The sequence below is a fragment of the Haematobia irritans genome, chromosome 2, assembly GCF_050003625.1.
Source record: "Haematobia irritans isolate KBUSLIRL chromosome 2, ASM5000362v1, whole genome shotgun sequence".
Lineage (NCBI taxonomy): Eukaryota > Metazoa > Arthropoda > Insecta > Diptera > Muscidae > Haematobia > Haematobia irritans.
In genome coordinates, this window is record NC_134398.1 from 120,020,037 (window position 1) to 120,046,792 (window position 26,756).

General features: G+C 34.9%; 1 protein-coding gene across 9 annotated transcripts in view; it reads right to left on the minus strand.

Moving 5' to 3' along the window:
- Positions 1–2,829: 2,829 nt before the first annotated feature.
- Positions 2,830–26,756, minus strand: part of Wdr62 (WD repeat domain 62) — a 613,801-nt gene continuing 589,874 nt past the window's right edge. For 6 of the 9 annotated variants that reach the window (XM_075296002.1, XM_075296000.1, XM_075296003.1 and 3 more), the window contains 10 exons: positions 26,516–26,661; positions 25,319–25,363; positions 18,622–18,730; positions 10,426–10,524; positions 10,212–10,360; positions 10,065–10,140; positions 9,917–10,000; positions 8,058–8,249; positions 7,818–7,983; positions 2,830–4,208 (listed from right to left, as the gene is read on the minus strand). In XM_075296002.1, the coding sequence (XP_075152117.1) occupies positions 4,049–4,208; positions 7,818–7,983; positions 8,058–8,249; positions 9,917–10,000; positions 10,065–10,140; positions 10,212–10,360; positions 10,426–10,524; positions 18,622–18,730; positions 25,319–25,363; positions 26,516–26,661 (1,226 nt within the window). In that variant the 3' untranslated portion in view covers positions 2,830–4,048. Of the gene's footprint in view, positions 4,209–7,817; positions 7,984–8,057; positions 8,250–9,916; positions 10,001–10,064; positions 10,141–10,211; positions 10,361–10,425; positions 10,525–10,834; positions 13,730–18,621; positions 18,731–25,318; positions 25,364–26,515; positions 26,662–26,756 lie in introns of all 9 variants that reach the window. The other 3 variants (XM_075295999.1, XM_075296006.1, XM_075296007.1) reach the window with 2 other exon arrangements.

Here is a 26,756-nt window from a genome sequence, read left to right on the forward strand (position 1 = left end):
TATCCCGGATGTTGTTATTATCCTAATGTAGATATCTAAATCATTTCCCGAGTCAAATTTATCATTTATTTTGATTTTCCAAGTCAACATTGGATTACAAACAGCATTTTAAACGCAACCCAATAAACACAGAATGAGCGTTTTTCAAATGCAACACCTTTTCAGTTTGAGGGTAAATATCATTTTCAACATAAATTAAACTTGACTTGAAACAGCTCATCTTCAATACATCTTCAAATTGTTTGCGAATTACAACCAATTTGGCAAAATGTTGACGAAAACTTTGAAAATGTGTTGAAGATAATTGGAGAAAACTTTGACAAAACACTACCCTGAAATGCAACGAAAAACCCACATGGTTTTCAATACTACTTTGGACAACAAAGTTCGTGGAAGAAATACAAAAAAGTGGAAATTTTTTAATAATCAATTGAAATTGCTTATAATAATTGGTAAGTAAAACTAAAACACGAAATGAAAACTTTAAGGAAGTCACTAAAATCAAATCTCTTTGCAGACAACTAAAATATTTGGATGCTGATTCTTGGACACATTAAGAGACTGGCCGATGAAAAATGATAGTGGCTTATCGAGAAGAGAAAGTTTCCATAAATCAAAGTGCAACCAAAAAACTTGGTATTTATTCTTTTCCATATCAACAACTACTGGATGATAATTCGCATCACATCGATAGTTTAATTTACATCGCATCATCGGTTTAATTTGTTATTTTGTGAATTGAAATTGCTGGAAATTTATTCCAATTATCTAGTCATCAAGTTCCTGAAAATTGCCAGTATTTTAATAACAACAATTTTGTAACACCAATGCTCTTGAGGAAAACACGAAGTACGTGGTCAGTTGGAAGAAATACAAATTGGTAAGTCAAAATAAAACGTGAATTGAAAACATAATGGAAATCACAAAACTCGATTGTTTTGCAGAAAACAAATCATTGGATGGTATATTCTTGGAAGATGTTGGCCGATGAAAAACCGATGAAGGGAACAACAAAGAAAAGTTTTCAGAAAACTTACAAGGTGCAACCAATTAAAACAAAGTGCAACAATTCCTATATCAAGAACTTCTGGATGAAAATGTGCATTACATCCCGTCATCAGTTTGATATTTTGTGATTTCCACTTGCTGGAATCTATTCTAAAGGTGGGTACTATGTTCGGTTTTCGAGTTGGAAACCACTTTATTTTCGCGATTACTTTTCCTCAAATTATCAAAATTATAAATGGAAACAAACTTATTCCTGTAAAGTCTTGTCGAAATCTAGAGAAACAAGAAACAGCGCATCAATTGAGTTAATTTATCTGCTTTATATTGAACTGTTTTAATAAGGTAACCACGAAAATTTCAACGCGAAAAGCGAACATAGTACTTACCTTAACACACAAGCCACCAAGTTCCTCGATAGTAATTATTTCAAATTGCCAGGATATTAATTAATAGTTATTTGACACCAACATTATGGAGGAAATGGAATTATACATGTAAAAATGTTTAAGATATTTAAAGTTGTATTCATAGTTTTATTTATTAATACGTTTAATAAGATAATTACATTTTGATTGGTATTATATTATTATTTTTATATATTATTAATGTTATTTTTAAGATTATTATATTTGTTAACGAAAAAAATAATAAAATTTACAAAATCTCTAGAAATTTAGTATTGACTTTCAGTTAGAACTAGGATTGACTTTCATACAAATTGTGGTTTGAAAGTATTCGCAACAATGCTAATTTTTTATTTTTATCACATTGAAAACTGTTTGAGAAATTATTGAGTAGCGATGCATTTCAATTTGAGGATTACAATTGAGAAATTATTGCTATTGTGTTGAATTTTACTGTTGAGGGTAATGTCTGTTTTTTGTTGAGAACGCGATTTTCTCAACAATTCCTCAACTTGAATATTACCCTAATCCTTTGAAAAAATTTTTGAAAAATTATTGAATTTTAGTATTTTTCAAACGTTTGTGTTTATTGGGAAATAATTAAAATTCAGTTTTGCACATCAGCCGATTGTTTTCTTTCACGATGATCCTTGTGCCATTGATCTCAGCGTCGTCACCATTTTTGTAGTTTTGGAAGCTTTAACTGTCGTTGAATATATATCCACATTTTTTCCGTGTCAAATTAAATATTTTTTCTTAATTGTCCGACTTGGGATTGCGTCAGAAATAAAAATATTTTAAACCGAAAAAATTAAAATTCTTTTTTTGCACATCAGCTGATTGTTTTCTAGTGATATCGGCCTTTTATTACCGAGTATTGTAATTGGTACAAAAAGTAATCGTCGTCGTCGCCGTCGCCACTTCGCAGGAATACCAAATGAATGACGAGACGACTTAAAAGCGACAGACGACAAAAAACGACGGCGAGAGCGACTTCAGGAATAAGGGTGAATATTAGCCATTGTTATTGGAAAATCGTATGTTTCTATATTTGTAATTACGTATTATTATAGCGGGGTTTTGCTATTTCCAACAACATCATACAACAGCAGTATAGAGTATAAAAATTGTAAAAAAACATTTGTTTTCAAAAGCATATTTTACCACCAAAATGTATATTCCTATACTCTAAAAATCCCTAAAAGATCCTAAATGCAATCAACAAACTGTTTGTTTGCTGTTACCTTTACTTACTTTGATAAGTATTCAGATTTGCGTGCAAATACATGGCATATGCCGACAATATTTGCTATTTCGGGAAAGAGTGATTGCTTTTCGGTTGTCAGCAGATATTCTGATGCGTCCACTACCAACTTTCTTTGTGTGTACAATGCTCAATTAAAATAAAAACACGATATTATTGTATAGTATTACATCATTATTATTATTTTTATTGTTTAATGGTTGTTAAGTGGAATTAAACCCAATATCAAATGTATTTGATTCGCCTTCTCTTGAAGCTGAAATTAAAGCTAATTTAGGATATACGAGTAAGTAGTAAAAATGGATTTACTTAACATCAAATAATTAAACTAGGCTTATGCAAAAAAGAAAACACATTTTTTAATATATGTATAAACTAAGTCTCCTCACCCACAAAAAGGTGTTTGGATGGGGGGTAAAGAAGACGAAAAAAAAACTGTATACGACAAAAATAATTCAGGGGTTAACATAATTGTTTTAAAAAATGTTGTTAGTTATAGTTTTTTTGTTTTTAAACTAATTTAACTTAACTTCATTTGATTGATCAGAAAAGACACGTGTTGTTGTTGCTGTTGTAAATCAGGATATTACAATTACAGTTAAAATAGTTATGCAAATTAGACTAAAATCTAGGTAAACTCACACTTTCACTCGCACACGTAATGCAAAAAGAAACAAAACGTAACATAACAAATTAGTTTAGATAACAAAACAAGCGTCCGTCTTCCATATTTTTTTTTTTGGAACGATTATATATTAAAGAATTAAGTATCTAGTTTTAATGACATTAAAAAGAAAAACAAATGCTATACTTGTTAAGAACTCATTTGGAGAGGAGTAAGGAATATATGATCTTCTAGAGCTCTTTTTTTCGGGAGTGACTGGGAGAAAAAAGACCTTTAAAAAAACTTCCACTTATCCTAAATTTCAGCATGTTTTTCACTCCTTATGTTTTGTTATTCTTTAGTAAAATAAACAAAAAAAAAATTACATTTATGGATTTTTTCACTTCACATATGTTAAATAATATATTTTAGTTTTAATATTTTACATGTAATTAATTAATTAGTTCATATTATTAATAAACATAGAGTAATTGTAATAATTATATTTATAGCAATAATTATAATAGTAATAAAAAAAAACATTGTTAGCTACTAATATTTTGTATTTAAATGTAAATTTATCTTAATATGTTTTTGTTTTTTGTTTTAGTTGTAATTTAAATTAGTTTATGTATATAAGAATTCATTAATATCAAATTATATTAGCTGTGTTTGTTTTTCACATTTCCCTTTGTTTTAGTTTTGTTTTTTTTTTTAGTTCAGTAGTTCACATATTTTTTTTTTTGTTTTCTATTTTGATTTTACACACTAGGAGTTGTTCTCACAGTCATCGGGTTTGTGCTTCATACGGAAATTACTCAACAAATCGGCACAATTGTTCACCATCATCATGTAGTCACCGTTCTCCAAATTCGCTTGTTCCGTGCTTGAGTACGTATGATTTGGTTGCTGATTGTTTTTATCATTTCTGAAAGAAGCGAAGAAAGTCAAATCAAATTAGTTCTAAAGGTAGAACTGGATTATAAACTAAATATTAAATAGATTTGTGTTGATTATATCTCGAAACACGTACTGCAATGTTTGCATGGCGGTCTTCACTTTTCTACAAATGGTGCCTTACATTATGTGGCACGTCATTCGGAGTCAACTATGACACTTTGTTCTGCCCCAACTCTTGAAATGAGGCCCTCTCTTGCCCCAAATAGAATAACTTATGCAACATTACTCATTCCAATATTCACTCAGTGAAAATGAACCTCCTTTTTATAGCTGAGACCGAACGCGAAGAGAAGCTTTAAGAACCCCCAGAAATGCCTTAGTATTACTAAGAGAGAATAATGCACCGGTGAAGTTTCTGGTGTTCGGTCGACATTGGGATTGTCTAATTTTGATAGCAAGGCGGGCATTCTTACCATTACATCACGGTGGCTTTTTCATTGACATGAAACTATAATTCGGCAGCACTCATTGATATTTTCTCGAGGTAATAAAAAACCAAAGTCGGGTGCATTCGTTTCCAAATTCATAATTTATAAAAATACAAATAAAATATCTTGTGAACACATACGGACAGAAGGATATGTTGTCAATATTTTTGGTAGACTATATGGTCCCAGCAAAAAAAAATCGAAAGTTGTTCGCCAAATATTTCTTTTAAAGAGCATCCCGGAATCCCGCACTAAGTTTTTTCCACTTCCGATGCAGTCCTTTTGGACAAGTCCACTAACATTTCTTTTAAAGCGCATCCCGGGATCCTCTATCGAGTTTTTTTTTCACTTCCGATGCAATCCTTGTGTACAAGTCTTAGAAAGTATGGAATTGGGCCGTTTTAAATGAAAATTTAAGTTTTGGACAATTAAATATCGCAAAAAAGAATAGAAAATCAATAAAAAAGTTTAAAAAATAATTAAAAAAATAAATAATCATCCCGCTGGGATTGGAACCTGTGCCGTTTAACTTTTTCACTTCCATGGAAGTTCTTGTGAGAAGGTGTTGCAAATTACGATAATTTTTATTTTTTCTTGATTTTTAAAGGAACAAATACATTTATACAAATATATATGCAAAAAAAAAAAAAAGAAAATAGAAACGATGTTTAACATAAAAAAATAATTTCTTAGAAAAATTTTTAATAAAAAATCTCCGCTGGTGAGATTTAAATCTGCGTTCTTTATTTTTTCATTCATAATAATAAAGAACATCTTAGGAAGTAGTTAGAATGTTATGTCGTGATGTCAAATTATGTTACGTTCATGCCACAAACATTTGAATAGACTTTTTGATGCATCTTGTTCAATGTCGTTTGTAGCTGTGTGTGCTAAGGAGTTCTGTTATGGTGCCAACAGACCCAGGTTCAAACCCCGTTTTTCAATTTGTAAAAATTAGATAATGAGAAAATAAAAGTGTAATAAAAAATACAAATAAAAAGTGAAATTGGAAAAAATTGTTTTTTAGTTTTTTAAATTTCTTCATCCAAATGAATTTTCAAGGCACAACTTCTAAAGCAATGCAAATCATCCAAAACTGGAGTTCTTCCGTCCTATGACAAGCCCATATAAAATTCATTGGAGATGATCCAAGTTTGCACTACTTCCGGATCACAAATTGGGGGGATCCAAACTACTTGTTACTCTTTTTTTGCTGGGGTACGATACAAATATACACTGTGTCAAAAAGCTATTGTACTCCTCCGCAGTTAAACCAACGTTATACCTTGGGGTTCAGCGAATACATTATTATGTTGTTTAGGCACATCTAGTAATACAGGTACAGATACCCAATCCCACGGCGGCGGGTTCTACGCACCGGATTGACCCGATGGATACCAGCCATCGGCCAGCGGCTGCCACCTCAGTGTACGTGTTGTCTCGTCCGTTTTTTCGTGTTGGAGAAGGTGCATCCCGGGGAGCCTTCTCCGCCTGCTTTTGGTCCGAGCCGGGATAGAGGAAAACCCCGGACCATGGTACTGTGCCGTCTGCCGAAATCGAATTCACCATCGCTCGGTTTCGGTGAGGTGTAACCGGTGCATGGAATGGGTGCACTTCCGGAACTGCTCCGGCCTAACATCGCTGCGGGAGTATAGTCAAACTGACTTCGTGGCAGGATGCTGTGCCAATGACAGCAGCAGTGGGTCATCTGATTATGTGACCCCACCGACTTCTCCCGCACAACAATATTCTCCGCGGCAGCATCTTACACCGAATATTGTTGTACCAGTTCCGGAGAGTGCATCATTTTTGCAATTTAATTGCAACGGGCTCCGTGGTAAGATTAGTGAGGTCGTAGACTTTATGAATCGGTACAGATACCCTTAACGTCATCGCACATCTATTACGTTACGATATATTAGGGAAACACTGAACGGTAACCAAGCCAGTGAGGCTATGCGACCTTTCAACTGTGGTCAGAGAGGAGTACGGCCATGCGATTTTCAAAACTCCACAGGCAATTTCAAAACGGATGATTTAGTAACAGAAGGAACTACCATACATATTCCATGAGAAATAGTTACCTGACGCAAGTGCGATTAGGATGGCGAATGACATAATAGCCAGCTTTATTTTTATTGAAAATTTTGTCTACATTTTATTTCTTTACTTTATCAAAATTTTATTTCTATAGAAAAATTTTGTGGCAATTTTATTCTATAGAATATTTTGTCGAAATTTTATTCTATAGCAAATCTAATCAAAATTTTATGTTTATGGAAAATTTATAAAGTACCTCCTAGGTGGAGAATTCTACCTAGAATTTAATGGAAATAGAAGGAATCGATCCTTGGAAAATTGCTGAAGAGTTTAATATTCACCGAATAGGAGTGTCTGACCGAAGGACCATGCCAGACAACTACAAAACGGATAATTTAAAGAGCTAGCCTCTACTACACAGAAAAAAATTTCACGAACATTTTTCCAATTAAAGTTTAGAGTTTAAACAAAGATTCAATTATAAATTTAATTGATTCAACAAATTTTTTAAATGAAACAATAATCAATCTCAACAATTAATAGTATCAATTAATTTTTTAATTGACTTTCAATTAATTTTTAATTGATACTATCATTTCTGTGATTGATCAAACATTAATTGGATCAATTAATTTCGTGATTGAAGACAAAAATATTGGTTTGTGTGTACCTTACAGATTCCACGGAAATTATAATTCGTCAGTATGTCAATTAGAATGGCGAATGACAAAGGGAAGTAATGGTTGCAAAGACATCAATTAAATGTTGTCTATTTAATACTCGATTTGGCTGATAGGAGAGTGTGGAGAAGAGTTGAAGTGATCATTGATTCTTCGACTGATCTGTCGAAGTCGACGCTTTTTTAACTTGAAATTTATCCAATCGACTTTTTGGCAAATCCACAAACCGAACATTTATGTTGGCCAAAACGGATGGATAATAACGGATGTTAACAAAAACTCGAATTCTCATTACAAGCCATAGTTGATAAATAATGACTACTATATGAGTTGTCACGATTTTGAGCAAAATGTCTAAGCGAAATTTACATTTTTTTTGTGAAAACATCTTTGTTATATAAAATAACTTATTGTCGAACTACTACTTACTTATTTTGTGTTATATTTGTTAGCATATTTTGTGTCATAATCACAGCATTCTCCAATTCTTTTAGCATTAAAGAATCCTCACAATTTCTGAGATTTGCATGCAATTGTAGTACAGTTTGTGTGGTTGTGTATAATTTATTTATTACATTATGAACTTGAGATTTTGCTGCAAAAGAAAATAAAAATTGTTTAGTAAATCATTTTCCGTATTTTAAAATAATCCAAGGAATCTACACTTACGATCTCCATTACTATCCAAATCGGCAAATTCAACAGCCTCAAAGACTCCACGTGTTTTCACAACATTGGGACTGTTAATTACTTTATTCTTATGATCAAAGGCTAAATTACGCGGACGTGGTGGCACAATAGGTTTTGCATTGGAAGAACTGCCCTGGGTTTCTTCAGAGCTGGAATCATCTTGAGGGAGTGCTGTGAGAACAGAGGGCCAAATATATTAATTAGTTGTATAAATTTGTAAAAGAATATTTTGGAAGGCTACTAAGAACAAGTACGAGTATCAAGAGTTAAGACGATTTACAATTTGCTGATGGTTATTCAACAATTGTCCCTTCGATGCTTAATATATGTTTTCCCGAGCCTGCAAGGCTTCCTTATTATTTGACTGATATTTGTTCCAGCAAGGTATTTTGCTATTGACCTAAACATAGACTCGGGCTGAACTCATTGATAATAGAGGAAATCACAAGTAGTGGTATAAGTGGAGTGAATAGGCTAAGTGAGCCCGTCGAATTGGTCCGTCATTAGTACAAACATAATAGTACAAACCTCTAATAGTATTAAGTAGTTGATGTGGATTACTACTTGTGATTCCCAGAAATCTTTACCGGCCCACAGAACAGATACAGCCTGTTTCGTGGTACGTATCCATGTTTCGTTGACTAAAATGAAACAACTAATGTCATGTCCCCTTTCTAGACGACAAAAAACTACCTGACCACGTTAGAGCTCTATCCGTTTTGGCGGTGGCCATCAATTTGATCGCATTATCTTCTAAATGCCATCATCGAACCACCCGCTTCCATGGCACTAAAAAAATACTCATCACTCCAGTGCTCCGATATCAAATTGTCTTTACTTTATTGGTGACATATTCGGGTCCTTACCAATCAAGTTCCCTATTCGGGAGCCACCGTGGTACAATGGTTAGCATGCCCGCCTTGCATACAAAGGGTCGCTGATTCAATCCCTTATTCGACCGAACACCCAAAAATTTTTCAGCTGTGGATTATCCCCTCTCAGTAATGATGGTGGAATTACTGAGTGTTTCTAAACTTCTCTAAGTGGTTTCACTGTAATGTGAAGCGCCGTTCGGACTCGACTATAAAAAAGAGGTCACTTTGTCATTGAACTTAACATAGAATCGGGCAGCACTCAGTGATCAGTTCACCACTGTGGTATCACAATGGACTGAATAGTCTAAGTGAGCCACTATACCTAACATAAACTGAGTTCCGTATTCACAACCAATTCACAGAACCGCTTTGCTGGTTCTGTGAATACACAACTAATTTTTGTATCTCCTGGGTTGGTTGTAACCAACATGAACACAGAGGTCACAGTCGCGGACGGACTTCGCTAGGTCACTCAGGACGCTGCACCATGTGTCTACCTATCTCCTTTGGTTTTGGTTGTTACATACATAAACACTAACTTCTAAAACGCTTTTCCACAGTGGTGTAGGGTATTTAGAAATACCATGTGATATCAGAGCGAGATATTTTTGTAGGTGGTTCATGTCATAGAGAGGTGATTTACATGACTAAGCTATTAGAAGGAAGTTCACATTTTTGGAATTGAATATAGAATCGATCTGGAATTAATAATGTTTACATTATGTTTTATATTTTCAGCGAATATATTTTAAGCAGATCGATTTAGTTTAAACAAAACAAGGCAACTTCTATTTAGGGCCGAGTTCGAACAGCGTGCAAACAGTGTTAGGCACCACATAAAGAGGAAATCTGAAAAATGGTCAGTGTCAAATCACCCTTGAAAAAGGTTTTGGTTCTTTGCCCGATTCCATAATATTCTATGACCTAATTCATTTCGTAATGTAGAAAAAATTTCCATCTTACCATTATTAAAGCTTGTTTGTAAACCTCCCTTGCGGCGGTTATTATTACCATTGGTGTTTTTGGAATTATAAGAACGATTGGCAGCTAAAAAGAAAAAATATTAAGATCCAAAGTCTGTGTAATGCAAAAAAAAAAACAATTTTCTTACCCGTTGGTCCATTGGTTCGACTTTGGCCATTTGAACCAGATCTGCCTCGGCTATTGCTTTCTGTTTCTGAATCACTCTGCAATGGTCCAAATACAAATCGAATTAGTACAACAAATAACAAAATTGTAAATAAAATTTGACTCTTACTTGATTGAGTACACCCATTGAGGCATTTGCACTTAAATTAGTGGAAGAACCTTTAATTTGCAGACTATTACGTTTACTGGCTGATCGGGTGGCTGAGCTATTGCGATGAGCAGCACCCGTTTTCTGGGAAGAGCTATTTGATTTGCCACCTTCGAGAAGAAATCAAGAAAATCAGTTAAGACTAGTTTTGCGATATGGATTGTCAGTAACATACCTTTACCCATATTGCCCATATGTAAATCACTAAGGGAACAAGCCCTTCGTATGGATGAAGAATCCTCAACAGGCATGGGATTTAAATTTTTAGGATTACCTAGAAATAGAGAACAGAAAAGGCGAAATCATTTTTAATAGATGCTCTTCCAAGATAAGGAGCAACAATAAATTGACAACAACTTAAGTGAAATTAAAAATCCTTAAATGAAAAGTGGGACGGTTATAAATTCACAAATGACACAGAGAATCTGAGATGAAGAAATGGTATATGACTCGAAGGTCAATGTTTTGCTACAAAATATCCAACTTAAAAAAACAAACAATAAAAGGTGCTCTAATCTCAAAACTCAATGACATCGAGAGAACAAAAAATTAAAGTGCATTTAAGCCCAGCTAGTTTTGCAAACCTTCAAGCAGTTTTTCTACATTCTCCATGGAAGCCTTTTCACTCTCATCCTCTTTCTCGTCTTCATTGTCCACATCCGAATCGGCCTTTACCTCTTTGGCCAATTCAACCTCTACACCATCACAATCGAGTTGAACACGTTGCATGAGTTTCTTGTTGAGGGCATAGGTCTCAGTACTCTCAAGGACATCGGGCAGACTTACATTTCTCTTGATATGGCGGGCATAAGCACAAAGATCCGCATCGGAACTATCGGCCAATATACGCCTTTGCTCATTTTCTATGTCCTTTTCGATGCCCTTGGCTAGCATATCAAAGTTCATGGTCAAGGATTTGACATAGCCTCGTTGCTTGGTATTACACTCGAAGGGACGCATTCGTGATTCGGTGGCCAAACGAATTTGCTCAAATTTTCTCTCTTCCATGGCGATTAGCTTTTGGATGATATCAATTTTCTTGGCTATATTCTTACACTGATTGCTGGTGGAGGATGGGGATGATGGCGATGACGACTCATTGGAACTGGGATTTTGAGTAATTTCGGTATTGGCCAAATTTTTCTTGTGTTTTGGATGATCTCGTTTCTCCCGCTCAAGTTTGATTTCATCGACCACCTGCTGTAGCCCTGGCTTCGTATACAACTTCAGGCTATCCATGGTCATGTTATCATGCTCATCGTTTCCATTCTCCGAAATGAACATTTCAAAAGTTTTCTCACCATAATCCGAGGGAAGGCTGGAACCCGTGGAAGGCGACACATTAAGGTTTATATCGTTTAGTGGGCATGTGGTCGTGGTGCTGGCCCCATTGGCGTTAGCTCTTTTGCTACTGGGCGTATACTTAATTTGGGATACGGTATTGAAACGCACCGATATTTTTGGCCTCTCCTTCTGACGCATTGAGGTGGCTCGACGCGATGGCGAGTTATCAAACTTCGACACTTTCTTAAGGCAACTTTGTGCCGCCAAAGCCCCAGAACTAACCGACGGTCTCATATTACCCCGCTTTTTCTGGGCTTGCAATTCAGCCTGTTTTTCTCTTTCGAATTTTTGTAAATTCCTTTCAAATTTTCTTACCACACTAGCGGTACGTGAGCTACATCTCAAGTCGTCGGCATTAACCTCAAACGAACACGATTTCTTTAGGGGATCTTTTGCCACCTGCAATTTACCAGCTTCCACTGTGGAGGTTAGGGTCGATTTAAGATTTTCTGGTTTAACGGGAACCGGAGGCTTTTGTTTTACCGGCTTCTTTTGGAAAAGTTTCTCATTGTAAGTCTTTTGAGCTACCTGTATGGGATTGGTGTTTCTTTGCCAACGTGTCTGGGCAAAGTCTGAACTAATACTCTTACTCACTCCCGAGGAGTACTGTTGATTTTTGCATTTTAATGTGGGTATATCGTCTGAAACCTTGGAAGATGTTAATGATGCTTGTTGTTGTTGTGGATGGTGTTTTTGCTGTTGTTGTTGTCGTTGGACCTTTGAGGGGGGATCAGTTAGTTTAGGATATGTTTTCGAGGTTGGTAAAGGTTTTGGTGGTATCATTTTCCTGTCATTTGTTGCTTGGATTTTCTCCAGATTATAACTGGAGACATCGAAGCTATCGTAGGGTGATGTGGTCCCCTGCAGATGACGCTGCTGCATGTAGTAGTCAAAACTACCATAAGCATTGGGACTTGAACCATATGATTTGGAAACCATTTGAGCTGCGGCTATGGTTGATGTGGGACCATGAATAATGAAATTTCGTAGACCGGCATGTTTTGGTACTTGGACTTGTTGATCCAAGGGAGCACTTTTGCAATCACTCTCATCTGACAAAATACTCTCCATGCTATTACAATAACTGCCATCGTCCATAAACTCTTCCGATAATAGGGACTCTTGGCTTCTATCTGTAGCGAAGGGATTGTTGGAAGTCAAAAAGAAGGAAGCACTGGAATGGCGTTGAGTTTCCAAAAATCTTGCCTCCTCCAAACGTCTAGCTTCGGCCATTTGTTCGGGATTATCTTGGAGTATGTCAGAGAGAGACACCTTGCGCTCACATTGATAGATTTCCTGGTAGACATAGAACTCTGAAAAGGAATGTTTTGGGGCCAGAGGAACATAGGGTTGCCTTATCACTCGAGGGCTTATGGATCCTTCGGGTGAATAATTCAAATCACTTTTACGGCCCATTGGCAGATAACCTCTATGCATTGCCAAATTCTCTGGTACCGATTTCGAGGCCACAATCTGTGAATGTCTCGTACCCGAAATGGGGTCATACACATCGACTCCTATATCATCGAGATCTCCATACTTTTTGGTTATTTCCTCGATCATCTTCTCCGTATCGGCCTGAATCATATCGAGAATAGTGCGAGCATCATCGGCATATACCGAATGCCGCTTAGGTTCAGTGATGATGATCGATTTGTTATCCGAAGACCATTCAACTTCCTCGTGTACCGGTGACACCGGACAAGATTTGTAGTGCTTTAGAATGCTAGGCGTTCGGCGATTGTTGCCATTTGGATTACGTTTGGCTTTCACTTGGCCCCCAGAAGCCGGTAGGGTAGAACTAGAAAATGGTTTCTGCTGTTGCTGTTGAACCTGGGATGACTTTTGCGTGCTGTTGTTGTTATTGTTGGGTCCCATAAATGGCACTCCTGGTGGGGGATGTATTTGATGGACTCCTACATGATGAGGATATGGTGGATATTGCTGTTGCACTTGTCGCATTGCTTGACAATTTTGTTGGAGCACTGACTTTGAGGCAGCGCAATTGAAGAAATGCTGTTGATGTTGATGTGGCGGCAACATTGGTTTGGGTGAATAATGGGCTTGAGATGATGTCTGTCCGCGTTGTGGTGATCTCTCACCACTGCAGACATTAGAAGCAGATTGTCCATCCACTTCATTGGCATATCTAGAATACTGTGGGGCATTTACATTGCAGAGTGTGGGATCAAAAGCTTTTGTATTAGTAATCAATCGAACAAAGAAAGTTTTTACATTTTTACAATAAATTTTTAAATTAGCATAACATTTTCAAATACGAGTTATCATTACAAATTGGCAGCGTGTTTGCATTTTGTGATAGAAAAAATACACAAGAGAATGGGGGAGGTAAACGAGAGCATAAGAGAAACAATTTTTTATTAGCTTAGTTACAGATCAATCATGGAGGTCTATACAAACTATGTATAAAAGAAAAATGCTACATTAATCGGAGATAAGGGATCTAAGGGTAATGATATCAATGGAATATCTCAAACTCCGAAGAAGATGGTTGAGAAACGTATATAGGGTGAGTTCACTTTATCACAGAATTGAGTGGTTAATTTAATCAATGTTGTCCTCATTAATTCAATTGTAGGGGTTTTGAAACATAAGGTAACTATTGCTAACGATTTTTTTGCAAAAGGCTATGCTTTACTATGCTTAAAACATTTGCAATTTATACAAAGTGTCTTAATTAAAAAAATATATTTTTTAGTTTGTTTTTTTCTCCTGAAAAAAGTTAATAATCGATACTATAGCCGTGCCATTTTATGGCTTCTGGGCATTTTTTATTATTTTGGTATGGACTAGATTAAATGGCCATTCATATACTCTGGGATTCTATTCCACTGCTTTTTCAGATTCACGTAAAGATCCTCTGGATTTTCAAATATTTCACTAGCAATTTACAGGATATTGAAACGCCCAAACCCCAAGTGGCATTTCCTAAGATGCATATCAGGGTTGATAAAGTTGACATTTTTGTACTTTTTAGACACTATTTGAGTACAGAAAGTACCGCGGTAACCCCACAATGTGGTACCTTTTTCAACCTTCTGTAAGTTGTAACAGGTTGGCTGATAAGTCCCCGGTCTGACACATAGATGGCGTCGCTAGTATTAAATGCACATTATTTTTATATAGTACCGACCTTCTAATGATTCGTGTCAAAATTTGACGTCTGTAAATCAATTAGTTTGTGAGATGGAGCGTCTTTTGTGAAGCAACTTTTGTGAAAAAATAGAAAAAATGAATTTCGTGTTTTGATAAAATACTGTTTTCTGAAGGGATAAAATACGGTGGAAGCAAAAACTTGGCTTGATAATGAGTTTCGGGACTCTGCCCCAGGGAAATCAACAATAATTGATTGGTATGCAAAATTCAAGCGTGGTGATATAAGCACGGAGGACGGTGAACGCAGTGGACGCCCGAAAGAGGTGGTTACCGACGAAAACATAAAAAAAAAATCCACAAAATAATTTTGAATGACCGTAAAATGAAGTTGATCGAGATAGCAGAGGCTTTAAAGATATCAAAGCAACGTGTTGGTGATATCATTCATCAATATTTGGATATGCGGAAGCTCTGTGCAAAATGGGTGCCGCGCGAGCTCACATTTGACCAAAAACAACAACGTGTTGATGATTCTGAGCGGTGTTTGCAGCTGTTAACTCGTAATACACCCGAATTTTTCCGTCGATATGTGACAATGGATGAAACATGGCTCCATCACTACCCTCCTGAGTCCAATCGACAGTCGGCTGAGTGGACAGCGACCGGTGAACCGTCTCCGAAGCGTGGAAAGACTCAAAAGTCCGCTGGCAAAGTAATGGCCTCTGTTTTTTGGGATGCGCATGGAACATTTTTTATCGATTATCTTGAGAAGGGAAAAACCATCAACAATGACTATTACATGGCGTTATTGGAGCGTTTGAAGGTCGAAATCGCGGCAAAACGGCCCCATATGAAGAAGAAAAAAGTGTTGTTCCACCAAGACAACTCACCGTGCCACAAGTCATTGAGAACGATGGCAAAAATTCGTGACTTGGGCTTCGAATTGCTTCCCCACCCACCGTATTCTCCAGATCTGGCCCCCATCGACTTCTTCTTGTTTTCAGACCTCAAAACGATGCTCGCAGGGACTGAGGCCTATTTTGAGGCAAAACCGAAGGAGTACTACCAAAATGGTATCAAAAAATTAGTACTACGTTATAATCGTAGTATCGCTCTTGAAGGGAACTATGTTGAATAATAAAAACGAATTTTGACAAAAAAAAAATGTGTTTTTCTTTGTTAGATCGGGGACTTATCAGCCAACCTGTTAAAATATGAATTGGGACATTGTTTTCAAATCAACTAGAAAATGTTGCTTGTGGAAGTCTGTGGTATTCAGAGAATATTAAATATAACGGTGATGAATACGTCTGAATACGAATAAGACAGATCGTATGTCACGGACTGCTAGACATGACAATCATCACCTGATTCGGCTTAGCTTTGACGAAAGTACCTCTAGGCTTCAAAACGGTACTTTTTCGAAGATGATTCAGTGCAATTTCAAGAATGGTATTTATCATCTCTGGTGTATATGACAACATTTCATTTGTCATAATAATTTGGATCAATATCCCTTGTCAATAATGTCGTTTTCTGAAATAGCAAACATTGCTTGCTTAACTTGAGTCTTCTAAAACAAGCTTTAGTTTGAGGAACATACTTGGGCCTCTAGTTGGATGTTTTATGCATCTCTAAGGACGACAGATATATTCAAGTTCTTGAGCGACTTTAAAGAAGACCACTTCAGGAAGAAGGACTTGGGAAAATTTGCCCTATGCAATATTACTTTGACGCTATTTGCTTACGTTTAATTCGATAAGCCGTTCTCAATTGTATAATTATAGAAATACGGGAAAAATTTAATAAAATAGAAAAGAAAAAGGTGTAAGTAGAGTGGTCAAAATTGGTGGTTAAAAACCGGTGAACCGGTTTATCTACTTACACCGATTGTTGTTTTCGGAAAAACCCATTTTCGTTGGACCGGTAGAACAGGTGTTTGTTGGTACCTCAACAACCCGCTTTCGATTCTTATACTTTCATTTTAAAATTACCAAGTTAATGCCAAATTTAAGCAAATACATCTGGGTATTTTAATAAACTGCAATGAAAACATTTCTAAATAGCTACAACGAACATTTGAATTTAAATAAATTGTGTCCAACTTGTAATAAATTATCGAATTATTGTTTTCGTTGATTTTAAATACCGAGAAAACTCTGTTTTTTGATCGCTCTGGGTGTTAGATAGTTTCAATAGTTTTATTTAGATAATAAGAATTTAGACGATCCATAAAAATGATTTATTATTTCACCGAGAGATTACACCAAACAGGTTTCAAGAGCACCATGTTGCTTTTTCCCAGGGAGCTTGTAACATTTTTGTCGCAAAAAATATTCTTTTCTCCTCAAACATAACATGCTTGCCGAGATCACATACATAAATTTCGAGAACAAAACATGATTACGACAAATAGGTTACATGTTCCCCGTGAAAAAGTAACATTGTGCTTTTGAAACATGGTTGGGTGATTATATTCCTTCTCTGCGTGTTGGGTTGGTTCGAAATATACCAAGATTCGTGGCAATGCTAGCTGCAAATATTTTGAGCATGAGATGAAATATTTAAGTTAGGAAACTGCTGATAATCTACTGGAGGATAAAGGCCTTCGCTGGTGTTGTAAGAATTGCAAACAGTACGATGTGGAATTTTATTATTTCTTCAAGAATACCCGGAAAGAGTTTGAAACCATGAATAAAGAACTCAAATGCCTAATGGACAAATTTACCAATTACAAGACTATGTTTGATAATGCCTCGTGTCTGGAGCAATACATAGGATCCCCATCAAACTCTATAACCAAAAGGAAGAAAACGTCTGTTGACACATTAAACAAAAAATTATCGACTGAAAACTCTATTGTTCAGTTTCCTACGACTATTTCTGATAAATCAAATATTCCCGCATTATCTGTAAACGATGCTGCTGTTTCTGAATCTTCAAATACTCTACAACTACGCCATAATGATATTGAAATGAATCTCTCTCCAATAAACACTCCGTCTGGTTCAAATTCATTTTTTACACCCAAAACTAATCCAATAATACGCTTAAAGTAATCGAGCCGAAGAAGACTATATTTATTGCACGTTTTGCAGCTGATACTACAACTGAAGATATAGCGAACTATATAAAATACAAACTAACACCTGATATCGATCTTACCGTTATTAAATTTAAGTATACAGAAAAACGCTCCGAATCTTCATTTGAACTGATTGTCCCGGAAGTAAATTTCGAATCCATAGTTAACCCAGATTTTTGGCCTCCTAAAGCCATAGTACGAGAGTATGTATTTAAAGAATCAGTTAATAACGACATTGCTTATTTACCTAAACGTCCTATTGAAAATCCAAAAAAGTAATTACAGTACTGTCTAATAATCAAATGTATCAAAATGTTAGGGGTTTGAAGTCTAAATTGTGTGATCTTTATACTTCTAGTTTTGATTTAAATTATCATATTATTGTTTTTACGGAAACTTGGCTCAATGATACTATTTTTAATTCTGAAATTTTAAGTTCAAAATACCAGATCTATAGATGTGATCGTGTTAATTCATCGAAGAAGACAGGGGGAGGCGTTTTAATTGCTGTTTCATCTGATTTATGTTCTGAATTAATTACATCTACTGACAATGACATTGAATTTGTAGCGGTTAAAATAAAATTAAATAAAACGATTAAAATCTATGACATGTAAGTTTGTCCGTTTATGGTTTTCAATTGTAGTATTGTCAGATATTTTGATAAAAAATATCTGATAATACTGTGTCTCGGACCAAAGTTTCTGGAGATCAAAGTTAATATACCTTGATAACATTTTAGCATTGATATCATTACCCTGTTTTTGTATTCCTGTTTCTAGGGGATCTTACAAAACTACCATCTTTCATTTTGGCTTTACTTACCGGTTTTGGCATAACGATTTGCGGCTGTTAAACCGCGTGATCCATCCAAATTTCCAGCCAAACTTAAATCTGAGATGCTATGACTACCACGCAGCGAACGATAGCCAACCTGAAAATTTGTGAAAAAATAGGTTATACAAATTCCAAGAATAATTCAAAAGGTAGATATTAGTATTGTTTATTTGTGTAATAGACTTAATTAAATGCATTGTTACAAAGTTAAATGCATTCATATAATAGCGAAGACGAAGCTTGTGTCTAACTCTTTACCCCTCTTGTATGACTTTGGAGGTCATTAAATTGTTAATCCAAAAGCTATTTTTAGGAATGGAGTTTTTGCGTTATTCTTCCTAAGCATTTTGTTAGATAGTACAGCAAAGCTTTAAAACATAATGTTATATCCACGAGCTAGCTACAAGTGATTGACCTGCCTTCCCATATGGGATGATCAAGCTCACGCTCTCAAAGTAAATAAAGTGAAAGTTCAATAACTGGTTAGTTAATGCTGATGGGAGCTTGCTAGCTACCTAGCAATTTTTGATGCTGGTCGACATGAAATGAAAAAGATGATTATTATGATGATGAGTATATTTGCAGATGATGCTGTAAATTTGCAACAAGCATCGGTGGTTCAGTGGTAGAATGCTCGCCTGCCACGCGGGCGGCCCGGGTTCGATTCCCGGCCGATGCAATCCATTTATTTTTGTTTTTTGAATTATATAGTGCCATTAATTGTACTAGTCAGTTACTCACATCAAAAATTCATGACATTATGTAAAATTGTGAAGAGTAATATTTCGTGGAAATGTTTAATATGACGACACGAAAAATTCTGTTTTTGCAACCGATTTGCTCAAATTTCCTCTCAACTATTGTCACTACAAATAGGAAAATCTAGGGGAATAGTTTTAGAAAGTTATCTCATAATACCAAACATTAAGATCACCAATAAGTTTTCTTAAAACTTAATGAAAACGTTACATCTTAAGCTGAGTACTATGTTCACTTTTCAAGCTGAAACCAGCTTGTTTTCACGGTTTAATTTAGAAAATTGAAATTATTTGCAAACAATTCCCTGAATCTTTTCCATCCATTATTTGGCAAGACTCGATCAAAATATAATAGTCTTCATAAATATATAAGTACTTTTAATTTAGTGTTTGGTGAAAAAGCGGAACATAGTACTCACCATTACAACGTACACACAAAAAAATTTTTTCTGATTCAATCACGAAATTAATTGATCCAATTAATTTTTTAATTGAAATGTCTTCAATCACGAAAATGATAGTATCAATCACAGTTTTAATTGGGCATAGAAAAAATTCTTGATTAAAAAATTAATTGATTTCATTGCCATATTTCAATTAATTTTTTAATTGATTCAATTAAAAATTTAATTGATGTTGATTTCAAAACTCAATTAATTTATTAATTAAAAAAAGGTAACAATTTTCAATTAAATTCTGAATTGGCTTAGAATTTTTATTTGGATTAACAATTGATTGTTTGAAAAAAAAATTAATTAAAAATTTAAAAAAAATGTTCATCATCATCATAAACTGACTTAGTCTTCCGAATTTGATTAAAAGTTAATTGTATCAATTAACTTTTTAATTAAAAATTTTAAAATTTTCAATCATTGACTTAATTAACTTAATGTTTCTATCTTGATTAAAAAGTTAATTGTACCAATTAATTTATTAATTGAAAAAAATTTCAAATTCAATTAACTTTTTAATTGGAAATATTTTGGTGATATTTTTTCTGTGTATTTAATTAAATTATGTTTGGGGTTTCCGCAAAACACTAAATTAAAAGTGCAAAAATATATGAAGACGGTTATATTTTTATCAAATCATGGATGAGAAAGATTGATTGCGAACTATTTCTTTTTTTTCAATTATTTCATTCAAAAAGTATCCGAGCCGAAAACCGAATATAATACCCATTTTATCACAATGGACCACTTGTCGAAGTGAGCCTGGAATAATACTTTTCCGAACCTCAAGCCGAAACAAGAAATAAATTAAAACAAAATGTCAACTATATTAAGGATATATGTATATTTTTGGCACATTTTATTATAATTTGAAAAGGGAATGATCCAAAGTACAAATTCAAAAAGTTTATTTTCTTTAAAATATTCCCACGCAGCACCGCCCTAGCTACGCCAATGCACGTCGACTTATATTTATATATAATCCCGATTTTCATATAGTTATGTGAAATTAAATTAACAATAGTTCTGAAATTTGGCAAATTTTGCCTTTGCATGGTTCAATATCGACTCTGATCGATATTAGAATTTTCTTACTCTTATTCTATAAGGAAAGGTTATTCGTAACTAAATACAAATGTTACCAACAAAGTCGAAATTAATTAAATTAAATTTAAAAAAAAAGTATGAAATAAATGGTTTTAAAAATGTATACCATATGTACAATACAAATTGCACAAAAGTCAAAAACAAAGTATTTTACGTAGGTTTACGACGTTTTTGACGTATTGTAAAATACGTCGTAAATGTATGTTTATGACAGACCATCTCTGACGGAGAGACATGCTTGACTAGATAGACTGTGTCTATAGTGCGGGGTTTATGCAAACATACAGTTTGAAAAACGATTGGTATTGATGACATTGCAAACATTTCCCAACAGATAATGAAGGATGATTTTTAAGAGTAATAGGATAATTCAAATGGACGAAAGAGAATGGTCTTGCAGTAAATCCTGCAAAGATAGAATTAGTCATGCCCACGGTTAAGCCCATATCCTTAGGGGGTATTGAAATTCCCTTTGGTGAGTGTGCAAAATACCTTGGCGTTATTCTGGACAGGAAGCTGAACTTTAGGCTTAATATTGAAGAAAGGGAAGAGAAAAGCCACGATAGCTTTGTACTCGTGCAAAAAGGTAATAGGAGAAAAGTGGGGACTAAAACCGAAAATTGTGCATTGGTGTTGTAGTCTGGTAGCCGGCACTTCAGCAACCGACAAGTTTAGATAAAGTTCAGCGTATGGCGTGCTTGTGTATCTCAAGCGCATTCAGTAAGACAGGAACAGATTCCCTTAATGTCATGCTGCATCTATTGCCTTTAGACATTTTGGCCAAACGCACCCTCACAAAAAATCGCTTCTGTAACATATACTCCCAAACATATTTTGCTTCAAGCATATACATTTTTGGGTATTGCCCAAACATTTATATGTTTGATCTCTTCCAATATATAATATGTTTGAAAGCATATTGGTCTAAACAATATATGTTTGGGTAGTCTAAGTTCCAAACATTTTGTATTTTTGCATCCAAATTCAATAATGTTGTCTTCCAAAAAACAATATGTTATTATGGGAACATATAATATGTTTGGAAGCATCTTGCACCAAAAAAAATTATATGCTTAAAAAAAATTCTTCCAAACAATATTGTGCTCAAAAATTTATTTATTTATTTATATATTTACAATCATAATGAATTATGAAAATAAACAGGTAATATAGGTGCTAACAACATAGGTTTTCGACCTGAATGCTCAAAATTTTGTTTCTGCCTAATTGTATATTCCCCCACATCTTTCTCACTTCCACGAGATTTTTTAGTTCTTAGCACCTTTTTTTGTAATACAAACATTGTAGAAGAAATTATTCAATTGTATGATTTTTTTTATTTTAATTTTACCTTTTGCCGGACGGGGATTCGAACAGCGGACCACACAGTTTGTAAGGATCAAAGAAGTAGCTGATCAATTGCCCAAGGAAAAATAAAATGTTAATTTTGTAATAACAAGCAACAACCACCAACTTAATTCAATATCGCTCCCTGTTAAATAGCGCTCCAAGCTACTAAACACATATATGTTTATAGGCTATTTCTAAATTAATATATGTTTGCATCCAATCATATTATATTTACAAACATTTTATGTCCCAAACATAATATGTTCTAACATATTAACATATATGTCCCAAACATGTTATGCTAGTTTATGAACATTATATGCTTGCACTCAAAAATATTGTGTTTAAAAATTTGTGTTCCAAACATATAATGTTTATAGCCAAACATATGAAAAACAGTCTTTTTCATCCGTGCGGTCAGCTGCAACAACGGCTGTGCGGTTGCGCGAGCTATCGCTGTGGTCGGAAAAAATGTGCGGTCACAGTTCGGTCTTCAAAATAATGCCAGTGGATTAAACTCTGGCGAAACCACTTTTCGACAAAAAGTTTGTAACTCTAATTCCCAACAGTGAGGCGTGGTGTACACAGACCCCCGAGCATAAAAGATATATAGATTTCTACACTGATGGCTCCAAATTGGATGGACAAGTGGATTTCCAGATCTAAAGATCTGGAACTTCGAATAGCGAAAAGATTACCTGATCACTGTAGTGTTTTTCAGGCTGAAATATTAGCAATAAGAGAAGTGGTGAATTGGCTGAGAAGTAGTGCTCCAAGCAATATTGGCATTAATACATACTCAGACAGTCAACCTGCAATAAAATCCTTGGACTATATGCTCCTTAACTCGAAAACGGCCATCGACTGCCGCAAATCTCCCCACGAGATGGCCGAGCAGTACAATATTCACCTAATATGGGTGCCCTGCCATAGGAACATACCGGGGAACTGTCAAGCAGATGAGTTAGCAAGGCTAGGAACTACCTTACATATTCCAGGGGAACTAGAATCTGTTGGTATGTCTCTGGCAAACTGCAAGCTCTTACTGCGTGAGAAGGCTGTCATGATGGCAAATGTTCGATGGGAGAATTGTAAGGGTTGTAACGACACCAAGCAAATATGGCCCCATTTAAACTTGAACCGCACACTAGATATGCTAGTGGTCTCAAGACGTCAGATATCATTCCTGATATCCGCTATAACGGGTCGCTGCCTAATAGGTGAATTTGCAAAAACTATTGGTGCGAAGTATAATGACTATTGTATGAGCTGACATGATGCGGAGGAAAAGGAATCAATTAAACACCTCTTGTGTGAGTGTCCTGCATTTTGTGTAGGGCGTAAGCAAATTTTAGGGGCATATAGCTTTAGATTACTGCGGACCTGGAAAACTTAAGCAGTCTGTTAATATTTTTGGAACAATCTGGTTGGTTCAAGTGAAGAAAATAATAGAGAAGGTTCAGTGGTTAAAACTAGAAGTGCCCATATGTAATAGGTACATTTAGTTAAATGTGGTATCACAATGGACTGAATAGTCTGAAACTTAAACGGGCTGCCACTTTAACCTAACCTAACCTAGGATAATTCAGAAAAATACATGAAATCTTCATTTGAATCGATAGAAGGGTCCACGTGGTTTAATGGTTCATGCGAATGGATGTTTTGTTGAACTAAACAATTTGTATTGTTTTAAAAAATTTAATGATACAAAACCTGCTCAACGAAAAATGACGCTGCGCCACCCCCCCCCCCCCCCCCACCATTTGGGAAGCTCTGATCTAGACTCTACATCTCACGGTAGCGCTCACTATTCACAGTTAGGTTACGATTCCAATCAATTTTGAAGAAGTACGGTCCAATGGTGCCACCAGCCCATATATCGAACCAAGCTGTGACTTTTTCTGGACACATAGGGGTTGGCCTGTCGCGAACTGTAACTTTTGCGACATACGTTTACGACGGTATAATACTTATGACGCAAAAGTCGTAAACCTAATGTAAAAAACCTAATTTTGAATTAAAGAAATTGTGAATATTTTTCAATTTTATTTAGTAGGCTCCCCGATAAAAGGGATGCAAAAAATGATTTATATTGTATTTATTCAAAACGCTACTAGTTTTACTTATTCTCAAGTTTTTCTTAACCCGTTAATAACATTGAAACTCCTTCGCACATATCATCATCTTGGATTTCATTTGCTTCCTATCGGAAGGGACTGAAGTTTGAGTTTCCGTCTTTTGCTACTTTTTCTACATTTACGACGCATATGTGACGTTTACAACTTTGCGACAGTCGCAAACCTAAAAAAAAGCTTGATGCAGACCATCTCTGACATTGGCTTCTACAGTGCCTCTGGCTGATCTTCACTCCAAAATCGACAATTCTGCCAGGAATGAGCTTCGTCGCTGAACACAATAAGCTCGCGGTGATCGTTCTTAGTGGAGCACGCATTTTGATAATAAAATTCAAAATTTTGACAGTGAAACAAAATACAAAACGTGCATAGCTGTTTAAACCAGTGTTGACAAAAAGATTAAGCTAAAAAAATCACCCTTTAGAAACTTTTTTTCAGACTTTCGGATAATTGTGACGCCATTTTTAAATAAGACTAATTGAAAATATCACAAAGAATTTAAATCTTTTCCCTTTAATAGAGGAATTTCAGCCTTAACGAGATATTATAATTATTTCGATTAGTTGTTAATTCGTTGTGCTAAAATATACTTTGTGTACTGTTAGTTTTTATGAAATCTGTTCATCGAAGACCAGTTTTTAGTGTAACATCTAAGAAAACAATAATTAACATGTATAATGTGCGTAAGATAGAATATTTCATGAATTATTATCAATGCAATTGTTAATTATATTAGCCCCTGGTCAATTTTATTTGATATTAATAGGCCAGTATGATTGAAAAAATGCTATATTGAGTGGAGAGGTTAAATTTGAAGCAAAATTAAAAATATTTGTATTTGGCTACACCAAATGTTTGGTTACTTTAAGGACACTGTGCTCACCTCGGGTATGGCAGTTAACTTTTTAACACCATTTTTGCGTGCACCCTATCATCCGTAGCAGAAAAATTTTTACACATATATATGTATATATATTTAGAGTGTGTGTGTGTGTGAGGTGGAAGGACATACACATTTTTTTGTAAAATGAACCAACAAACAGAATATATATTTAATAGAGGGTATACGTATATATGTAAAATAAATTTAACCGAACAAAGGTATAACCCGCAAACACCCACGACGAAAAACAGAAAAATAAAACATAATTAAATTAAAGAAATAATAATAAATAAAATACAAAACATTCAATGTGATTCGAAAATTTTTATCTGAAAAACAAATTCGAACAAATTCTCAAGATCATGCCATTTAGACGGCATGTTATTTGTATTAGAACCACTCCACTGTGCGGTGAAAATGTTAAATGCTCGCCATAAAAAAGGTCCGAATTCTCTTCGAATATGATCATGACAACCCTGTATGTGATCCTGAATTTTACGGCACTTCTTGAAATCCCCGCCACTTTTATCCGTGATCGAGACAGTATGTTTGGAAAAATATCACTTTATCCCCTTTTGAATTTAGACAATTTTCACTAAGTTCTTCACAATTTTATGTAACCACGTTTTCAGTGCTTTTGGTTTCTTCAAATGATTTATTGATTTATTTTGGTGCTACTTACTCTTGATATTTCAAAAAATATCTAAACGGCTCTTCAAAAAATAGTGATGGCAAAATACTTTGATTTTTGTTTTTGGACATTTCCCGTCACAGTTTGCGATTGTTATAGTGTCACTTAAGACTATGATAGCAAAGGTTATAATATCGAACTTTGAAAACCTCACGGGAACCTAACCTATCCGTGCTATACTTTTTTGTACAACTTCGATTTCAATTTTATATAAAATCACCAAAAAGTCTTACTTTAGCCTGAACAGAGCATAACTGAAATTTCACTTGTTAAATGCAATTTAAAATTAATCTTCTAAATTCTTCATAATTTAATAAATCCATGTCCATTAACACATAAGGGTGGGTTGTCATGTGTTTTATATACAATCACCAAAAATTTCTCCAAATATTCTTGTAAAGAATATAAGCGTCAAATTACTTGGTATTTAAATTTAAAATTTAAGTTTAAATTTTCGAATCACATGTGATAATCTTATATCTTATAATATATTGGATCGAACTTACATTTTCCAGTTTTTGTTTAGCTTCGTTTATAACTTTTAGTAATTCTTCCTTCTTTGTATTGGTGTATGATTTTGTTATGGTTGGCGGGGCGGAAACACCAGGTTTACCATTTTCTGTATTATGTTTGGCACTTATGCTGCGACGATCTGTATTAGAGAAATAAAGAAAAACAAAAAAATATGTGTCCATTAGACATCACCATGCCGCATATTAAAGCAAAAACACACAAAGAACAGAACAA